The following is a 10,262-nucleotide window of genomic DNA, read 5'->3' on the forward strand; positions in this document are numbered from 1 at the left end:
GAACCGCTTTCTCCGGGCTTTTCAATGCCTCAGACAAGGATATTTTTGGTGAGTTTGAGCAGTTCCGACTCACAGAGAGCCGAGCACCGGAGCTCCGGAGGCTCCAAGCCACCAATTACCACCCTAACTTGTACTTCAGCCAAGCAGATGTACAGCTCATGAGACAGAGGTCCTCAACAACCCACAGCCACATCTTCAAAGTTATCCGTGCAGCCGTGCTCACCATGCTGTCCAGCGTTCCTCTCTACATGCCGCCCGCGAAGCATGACGAGTTCACCAGCAAATGGAACGAGATCTACGGTAACAACCTCCCGCCTCTGGCCCTCTACTGTTCACTGTGTCCCGAGGACTCGGCCGCTTTGCAGTTCCTGATTAAATTTATGGACCGCATGGCGGAATATCCGGACTGGAAAGTCACCAGCGCGCCTAACGACGAAGTGCCTATGGCTCATTCGCTCACTGGGTTTGCTACCGCTTTTGACTTTATCTACTCCTCCCTGGACCAACAGCGACGGGATGTTTACCTTAAGAGGATCCGGCGAGAAACGGAGGAGCTGTATGAGATGTCTAAGTATCGGGGATGGGGGAAGCAGTTCCTCCAAAACCACCAGACCACCAACATTTTAGCAATTCTGACTGGTGCGATTGTGGTGGGTGTGCACGACGACCCCGAGACTATGATATGGAAACAAGTCTGTGTGAACTATATGGAGAAAACCATGTTTCTGCTGAACCACGTGGTGGATGGGTCTTTAGACGAAGGGGTGGCGTACGGGAGCTACACGGCGAAGTCAATCACGCAGTATGTGTTCCTGGCCCAGCGCCACTTCAGCATCGACAACACCCAGAACAACTGGCTTCGCACTCATTTTTGGTTTTATTACGCCACTTTGCTGCCAGGTTTTCAGAGGACGGTGGGTATTGGGGACTCTAATTACAACTGGTTTTATGGACCTGAAAGCCAGTTAGTTTTCTTAGACACTTTTGTGATGAGGAACGGCACCGGTAACTGGCTAGCGCAGCAAATTAGAAAGCACAGACCTAAAGATGGCCCGATGGGTCAGTCCTCAGCACAGAGGTGGACTACCCTCCACACAGAGTTCATCTGGTACGATGCCCGTCTGACCCCGCAGCCTCCACACGGCTATGGCAGAGCTAAAATGCACATTTTCTCAAACTGGGGTGTGGTGACTTACGGAGCTGGGCTGCCCATAGCGCAAGGCAACACATTCGTCTCTTTTAAATCAGGTAAGCTGGGTGGACGGGCAGTGTTTGACATTGTCCACGCTAAGCCTTACTCGTGGGTGGACGGCTGGAACAGTTTCAACCCTGGCCATGAGCAACCAGACCAAAACTCGTTCACTTTTGCCCCGAATGGACAAGTGTTTGTGTCGGAGGCGCTGTACGGGCCAAAGTATAGCTACTTGAACAATGTGCTTGTGTTCAGTCCCTCGCCAACGAGTCAGTGCAATGCCCCCTGGGAGGGGCAGCTCGGAGAGTGCGCCAAGTGGCTGCGCTATACTGATGAGGGGGTGGGAGACTCCGCAGGAGAGGTGATAGCAGCTTCCTCACACAGAGACATGCTGTTTGTTAGCGGTGAGGCTGCTGCGGCCTATTCCCCAGCCATGAGGCTGAAAAGCGTGTACAGGGCCCTGGTGCTCCTCAACTCACAGACTCTCCTGGTGGTCGACCATGTGGAGAAGTGGGACAGCTCGCCAGTGAACACCCTCAGCGCGTTTTTCCACAACTTGGACATTGACTTTAAGTATGTAGCTCATAGGTATATGGACAGGTACAACGGGGCTTTGATGGATGTCTGGGATGCTCATTACAAAATGTTCTGGTTTGATAGCCAGGGCTACAGCCCGAGCACAAGAATACAGGAGGCGGAGCAGGCAGCGGAGTTTAAAAAAAGATGGACTCAGTTTGTCAATGTCACTTTCCCCATGAGGGGCACGGTGGGCCGAATGGCCTACGTGATGCACGGGCCTTATGTTCAAGTCTCCAACTGCCGGTTCATTGATAGCAGCAAAAACGGCCTCAGAATCTCACTTGTGGTCAACAACACTGAAAAAATAGTCTCCATAGTGACCAACTACAAAGACATAGGGGCACGTTCGAGCTACCTGGGCTTTGGGGGTTATGCCAAAGTGGAAGACAGATATCAGATTATCCGCTTTGGGTTGGGAGCACAGCTCGTGCCCAAGCAAACATCGGTAGACAATCAGCTATTTGACTTTGGATTCACAGTGAATGTGATAGCAGGGGTGATACTGTGTGTGGCGATCGGCTTCCTGACCCTGCAGCGCAAGTTTTATGTCTGCTTCACCAGACTGATGCGCTACGCCCTGTTCTCTGTGCTAATGCTGTGGATCATTGAGCTCCTGTTTGTCTCAAACAGCTGCGATCAGCTACTGTGTGGAGTTAAGTGGAAAAGTGCCGCTACTGACCCCGAACTCAGCAAACAGCTGAGACTGTACGACCAGCATCGCTTCCCTTTGCCCACTGTGGTCATCACAACCCTGCCGGGCTCTGGCTCGGACATCCTTAAGCACCTTTTCTACAACAACTCAGACTTTGTCTACCTGCGCGTCCCCACAGAGCACCTGGATATACCCGAGACGGAGTTCGAGTTCGACTCCTTGGTGGACGCTTGCGAGTGGACGAGGTCGGATGCTCAAAATGGGCGGTTCAAGATAATCCAGGGCTGGCTACATTCTCTGGTACACAACACCCACCTGCACCTGCAGAACATCCCACTGTATGAGACCAGCAGAGTCAAGCAGGTTCAGAGAGCCGGCCCTCTTCATGACAAGAGAAAGAGGATGAGGAGGAGGGAGCCGTTGGCTGAGATGAGAGGAAGGGTGAGAGCCAGCTCAGACAGGGACGCCGAGTATGTGCGGGAGATGAGGAGGCACACGGGCGAATACCCGAACGCTCGGCTGGTCCTGAACTTGCGCAGCGGGAGCTGGGCTCTCAAGCTTCCTTTCATCCAAGAGGTGGTCGGCCCCTCACTCCGTGCCATCTATGTGGTCAGGGACCCTCGCGCGTGGATCTATCTGATGCTGTACAACAGCAAGCCTAGCCTTTACTCCCTGAAGAACATCCCGCAGCACTTAGCCCTCATGTTCAAGGAGGACATCACCCGGGAAAGGTGCCCAGCTTTTGCGTCCGAATTCAGGACGCTGTGGAGACTCCTGTCCCGGTCCGAGGCCAATCCCGTGCTCTTGCTGGCCCACCTGTGGCTGGCTCACACTGCTGCGGTGTTCCGCGTCACAGCAACCTTGCCTGAGGAAGCCTACCTGCAGGTGAGGTTTGAGGACGTGGTGAACTTCCCTGAGGACACGGCTGAGAGGATACACTCTTTCCTGGGTGTCCCGGTGACGCCCTCAGCCCTGAACCAGCTCATGTTCACCACCTCAACGAACTTGTACAATCTGATGTATGAGGGGGACATATCACCAGCCAGCATCAACATATGGAGAAAAAACATGCCTAGGAAGGACGTCAGACTCATTGAGGACACTTGTGGGTTCATGATGAAGAGACTTGGGTACTCCAGGTTTGGTAGTTGAAGGGGAATTTCAGAAATTCTGCATAATTAAATGGATGTAAACATTTAATTCAGAGTGGCTTTTAGGAAACACTCTGTTCTAGAAAAAACTTGCCAAATCACAATCGTTCACAGTGGTGGTGATAGGAACCAGACGTCTAGAACATCTAGAGTTGATGCACGGATATGCATATGTTAATGAAATGATTGCGAATATGTTGCATTGATGTCAGAGACACTGGTTTACTGTAGTTTTGAGACAAAAACAAGAATACAGCTCATTTGAAAGACCCACACTGACCGCCTGAATCTATTAGAGAGAGGTTAAAGCTCTGCTGCTGGTCTCTAAAGCTCTAAACCTTAAAGCTTCTGAACGTGTGTCTGTTTATGATCTTAGATCTGCAGATTCTGACCTTCAAACACCCTCAGTAAAACCCAGAAAACGTGGAGAGGCTCTTTCAGTTCTTCTGCTTCTAAACAGTGGAGCTCAGTTAAGCTTTTATTAGTCAGTCGAGCTCAGAGCTCAGTTTTATTTCAATTATTAACATTTTTTAAATTCATACATGCCAGAAAGCTACAAAACAGCCCCTAAAGAAAAAAATGCTTTTTCAGATTTAACACCATTTTATCATTAAGCATAGACTCGTGTAGGTTCTCTGGTGGTTCTGGATGGTAAATAAAGTGTCTATATCTGTGTTGTAGTCATAGCGACGTCTGGTTCCCATCACCACCACTGTAAAGACATCTGAACCGCTTCACACCAAACCCTCAGAACCTCTGATTGCATCTCAATTATGCAGATACTTTGAAAAATCAGAATTCCCCTTTAAATGATTAGCTGCAGGCCAGCTGCTGTTTGAGGTGTCCTGTAGTGTGTGGCTGGTATTATTATTATTATTATTATTATTATTATTATTATTATATTTTTGCGTGCGTGTCATACTTTGTATTTTTGCACTGACTTAAACAGCAAAAGAGATTTTTGATGACGTTAAAGCCCGGAGAGGAAGGAAATGGTGAAAGTGTTAAACTGTTTTATTTTTATTTTGTAATCTGTGATGCGCTGCGACAAACGTGGTACCTTGTGCTGGCTAGTTGGTGACATTTTATATTAAAATGCATCAAGGACGGCTCAGAAATCCCTTTTCCTTTTTTTTCTGCCTTTTTTTCTGAGAAAGACACTTTAAGCACTCGCTTTTTGGAGTGATTTCTTTACTACTCAATGTCTGACGAGCAGTTTTGTGCTTAGTAACCTCCAAAAAAAGTGCGTTCTGCAACGTTAAAGGTGATTATTTTTGTAACGCTGTAAAAACAAGAGAGCTGAGTTGTTTAATCGAGGGTCTCTATGGACGTCTGTTGTGAGAAACTTAATGTCTCAATGTCTTTCGAATGCAGAAAGCATCTTAACGATGTAGTCTTCGTTTTGCATTTTGATTACTCACGCTTGTTTTTCTGTTACTGCTTCTGCCCACTGTTGTATAGATTATCCTTCAGAAACTGTTTTCACTGTTTTAAGCCTCCAAAGCCTTGTTGGAGTAGTAATTGACTTTAAAGCTTAAGCTCGGTGTGCATTGTGTGAAATCAAGAGTGTTAGCACTAATCCCCAGAGTGGAACACGTTCCAGCTTAGAGCCTGTATCCAGCGATCATGTGAAAGCCCCAAAAGGTGGAAGAAATGAAAATTTCATTGCGGTTTGGACAGGCTGGTGCAATCCATACCTGCTGTATATCGTATAAGGGCTATTGCAGAATTAAAGGCAGGGAAGGGGGGGTGCAGGATGATCGACACCTCTAAAAGTAGCTGCCACATATTTTGACAGGCATCACATGGAGATCAAACTACAGTTTGTCTCGGCGGGTTCAGACTCATTCTCAGTCTATTAGCGATTCCAAAGCAGGCCCAGAGCTAGCCACACAAGCTCTGTGAAATGCCAAAACCAGGCCCGTCATGCGGCTCCGCGGCGGCGTTATCTCCTGCACGGCCCCAGGAGAAACGCAGATCAGACAGCAGAGCCCTCATTTCCTGTCCAACCTAATCAGACATTCGGCGACCTTTCGGACCACTGTCCCACACTGCCACTGCAGGGGAGACCTGCGATGGCACTGGCTACACATGTTGTCCACACACTTTAAAAGACATGGTTCTTCAAGGGTTCTTTAGTAAAGAAAGTGGTTGTATATAGAACCATGAACACACAAAGAGCCCTTTGCAGGGTTAAAGGCTTGTTTGCATTGTGCAAGGCTCTTCAGATTAATGGAGAATGTATACGGTTCCATAGAGAACTTTTTTGAAAAGGGTTCTATGTAACCCCAAGAAAAGGAATCTACCACACATTGTCCATCCGTTGGATGAAGAACCATTTGGCAGTGCAAAGAAGGCTTTAATCATGCAAATGTTTCTTTGGGTGTTCATGGTTCTGTATAAAACCATTTCCTTAACTACAGAACCCTTGAAGAACCATCCTTTTAAAAAGTGTATGGATGGGCGAATATCTAGTCTTTGTAAGCACTGCAGGTGCAAAAAAAAATTCATTTAATTCTGACCATTATAATGTAACGCAGTACTGGGCCTGTATAAGGTAATGCAGTGGGTCCAGTACTGGGCCTGCACAGTGTAATGCAGTGGGTCCAGTACTGGGCCTTTACAGTGTAATGCAGTGGGTCCAGTACTGGGCCTGCACAGTGTAATGCAGTGGGTCCAGTACTGGGCCTTTACAGTGTAATGCAGTGGGTCCAGTACTGGGCCTGCACAGAGTAATGCAGTATGTCCAGTACTGGGCCTGTGTAATGTAATGCAGTGGGTGCAGTACTGGGCCTGCACAGTGTAATGCAGTGGGTCCAGTACTGGGCCTGCACAGAGTAATGCAGTATGTCCAGTACTGGGCCTGCACAGTGTAATGCAGTGGGTCCAGTACTGGGCCTGCACAGAGTAATGCAGTATGTCCAGTACTGGGCCTGTGTAATGTAATGCAGTGGGTGCAGTACTGGGCCTGCACAGTGTAATGCAGTGGGTCCAGTACTGGGCCTGCACAGTGTAATGCAGTGGGTCCAGTACTGGGCCTGCACAGTGTAATGCAGTGGGTCCAGTACTGGGCCTGCACAGTGTAATGCAGTGGGTCCAGTACTAAACTTCAGAGAGGTTTTTCATACTCAAACATCTCATTCATGGAAAAAGAACCATCCTGTTGAAGATCTGATCTGTTGAAGAGTCAATACAAAACAAAAAGTGGTTATTTAAGGGTTCTTTAGTGAAGGCACTCTGGTTCTATATAGTCCTAAAATGGTTCTGTATAGTACTAGAAAGGACTTTGACATATAACAATAGTGGAACCCTGTTGAGTTCAATGTACAGGTTTGTTTGTTTAAGCCTTCACTGTAAATATGTGTGTGAAGTGAGGACAACTCAAAGAACCGTAGAAACAGAGAATGCACACATTGTTCTTTGCATGGTTAAATGGTTCTTCTATAATGAAAACCTGTTGTTTATGGGTCTTAAAAGAACCTTATTCCGAAAGTAGCTCAGTCACAGAATCTGTTTTGGGAGATTTTATAAAGTGTACACTCTTTAAAATGTGTCATGTGGAAGAACCACTTTTTTGGTTCCCTAAAGACCATGTTTGAAAGAGGAAGTTGAAAGGTTCTATAGGGAACAAAACATGGTTCTTCGAGGGTTTTTTTTAGTAAAAAGGCAGTGGTTGCTATTTTAGCCAAAGCAGTTGTACATAGTTTCCAAAATAGGAACAAAAAAGTGGAACCCTTTTTATGCTATATAGAACCATTTTTTCAAATGTTCTTTGATTGTATATGGCTCTGTTTAGAACCATTGTCTTTATTAAAGAACCATTACATGAATAGCTGTATTTAAGGATGTAAAGAGCTATGACAACTGAGAGAGCTACTGGATTGCATAAATGGTTCTTGCATGTTTAAATGGTTCTCCACTCTAGAACCCTGTTGTAAATGCTTTTTTAAAGAACCAAAAGGGTTCTGCTATGGTTACAAGTCATAGAACCTTTCTGTGGGCACTGTTTAAAACCTTTTTTGCACAAAGTATATAGCATCGCTCTAAAGAACCCTTATTTTTAAGTGTGCACTCCTAAAAAAGGTGTCATGTAGAACATATCGGAAAGAGGAATTTGAAAGGTTCTGTAGGGAAAAAAAGTGGTTCTTCAAGGGTTCTTTAATGAAAAGGCAGTGCTTATATTTTTGACCAAGATCAGAACCTTTTTGGTACAATACAGAACCATTTTTACAATGTGTTTTGATTGTTTATGGTTCTATTCAGAACCATAGCCTTTATTAAAGAACCGGTACTTGAATAGCTGTATTTAAGGATGTAAAGAGCTGTGATAACTCAGAGAACTACTGGAACGCATGAGTGGTTCTTTTCTATGAAAGCCTGTTGTATATGTTTCTTTAAAAGAACCAGATAGGGTTCTGCTATGGTTACAAGTCACAGAACCTTTTTGTGGGCACTATTTAAAAGCCTTTTTTTGCCAGTAGATTTCAGCATCCTTGTTTTTAAGTGTGCATTCTGTAAAAGGTGCCACAAAGGGTTCTTCTGTTCAGGCCTGCACAGAACCCTTTTTGGGTTCTGTCCCCGAGTCGTCTCTTGTCTTCTGTTTAAGGCTGTGCACGTCTGAGCGTCCGTCGCTCGTGTCCCTGGCCGTGTTCGGACTCTGTGGTCTGTGAATGGCCAGGCCAGGCTGACCGTCTCGTGTAAACTGCTTCCCTCTCTCTGTTTGTGGGTGTACGTCTCTGAGCTTCTGTGGCCTTGAAAAAAAAGTTCTTTAAACATGTTTTTCATGTTCATTTCGCTTCCTGACCAGATGGCTGACGTCTCGACGGCAAATAAAGATGATTTATGACCAAATGATTATTTAGCTGTGTCTTTATCCAGCATGCACTTTACCTCTCGCCTCACGCTGCTCGTCTGGGCGTCCAGAGACCCGGCGCTCTAATCAAGAGCTCTCGTTGAGAGCCGTCAGGGGTCCCTATCTGAGCTCTGACAGACGCCTAACAGCCCGCATGTACAGAACGTATGAAACAAGCAGGCCATTAACTTACTCTAAAAAATGAATGCGCGCTATCGTCTTTCTCCTAATGAGCGCAGGGGCTCATAAAGCATGCCTTAACTAGAGTGCCTCATTCTCTCCCTCCACTCCCACTCCGCAGCCCATAATAAGGAATGCTGCTTTCATTGCTCATTGGACTTGTTTCGACACCATGCTGCGCAGGCGAGGCCTCGGAGTGCCTCGTACCGCTATTCATTATTAAAATGTGTCCCCAGAAAGTTTCACGTTCAGGGACTGAGTTTAACACCACAGCTCAGCAGATGCATGTTTTGGGATGCTATGATCTTAGAAGGGAATGCCACTGATTGTCTCCATAACTCAGTGTGTGAGGTGTAATCAGAGGTTCTGAGGGTTTGGTGTGAAACGGTTCAGACGTCTTTACAGTGGTGGTGATGGGAACCAGGCGTCGCCATGACTACAACACAGATACAGACACTTTATTTACCATCCAGAACCTCCAGAGAACCTACACGAGTCTTCTGAGCTTATATGGAATGTTGATGAGGGAAAACAGTGGAAAATCTGGAATAACGAGTTTTCTTTGGGGACTATTTTGCCGCACAGCGCCCTGCATGTCTCCCTCCACCATGAATGGAGTTGAAGTTCTCTAAACTCTCATAAAACAGCGTCTCAGTCATCAGGCAGTGAATTCAGAACCAGTTCATGTAGGAACTTTCTGTAGGAGCTTTTAGAGGGACGTCTGGTTCCCATCACCACCACTGTGAACGGTTCTGACTCGATCAGTTTATCTAGAACAGTGTGTCTCTGAACGACTCTGATTACATCCCCAATGTAGGGATTTTGAAAAATAAGTGGAGCTGCCTTTTAATGTTATGCCTTTAAATAAGGCAGTGGTCCATCTTGGGACAGATAACAAAGAATAATGTGCAGTTATTTAAGCCAAATGTGTCTGAACTAATGACGCTCCGACGCTCCGACGCTCCTTCCTATGGTGTATTATTTCCATATTGTTAGATGAAATCCTGCAGACATGCTCTCAGATTTGTCTGAATCCCCTCTCTGCTCCATCACATCCTCACAGCCAAATTATGTTTCGAGCAAGTCCTTTGATGTCGTATCGAGCGAAATAGACTAGGTGCTCGGAGAGTTTGCTTAATCCAAATGAAATCAAATGTGTCTGGGTAACTTTTCTAAGAAAATAGTATTGATTGCTCAGCGATGTGGGAATAATGTGCATCAGGAATGCAGATGGCGTGATAAACAACAAGGTTCTCCCTTGAGAATGAATGGAAAAGTTGAGAAATAAGAAATGACTAATAGTTCACTCTCTTACTTAAAGTGGAACTCCAGCAGTTTTTCAGAATTTCTGCATGGCTAAATGGTTAACATCTCAACAAAATCATACAGACAGGTTTGGTGTGAAACGCTCGGTTCTAGATAAAGTTACCCAGTCAGAACCGTTCACAGTGGTGGTGATGGGAACCAGACGTCCCTCTAAAAGCTCTTCACAGAAAGTTCCTACATGAACTGGTTCTGAATTCACTGCCTGATGACTGAGACGCTGTTTTATGAGAGTTTAGAGAACTTCAACTCCATTCATGGTGGAGGGAGACATGCAGGGCGCTGTGCGGCAAAATAGTCCCCAAAGAAAACTCAGTATTCCAGATTTTCCAC

At 46.1% G+C, this 10,262-nt stretch overlaps 1 protein-coding gene across 1 annotated transcript in view; it reads left to right on the top strand.

Moving 5' to 3' along the window:
- The window catches only part of LOC108411752 (dermatan-sulfate epimerase-like protein), an 8,875-nt gene extending 447 nt beyond the window's left edge, over positions 1-8,428 (top strand). The window contains exon 1 of the mRNA XM_017683481.2: positions 1-8,428. This exon is cut by the window's left edge and continues 447 nt beyond it. Coding sequence (XP_017538970.1) covers positions 1-3,575 — 3,575 coding nt within the window. The 3' untranslated portion in view covers positions 3,576-8,428.
- Positions 8,429-10,262: the final 1,834 nt, after the last annotated feature.

This window comes from Pygocentrus nattereri, chromosome 24, assembly GCF_015220715.1.
Source record: "Pygocentrus nattereri isolate fPygNat1 chromosome 24, fPygNat1.pri, whole genome shotgun sequence".
NCBI classification, from domain to species: domain Eukaryota; kingdom Metazoa; phylum Chordata; class Actinopteri; order Characiformes; family Serrasalmidae; genus Pygocentrus; species Pygocentrus nattereri.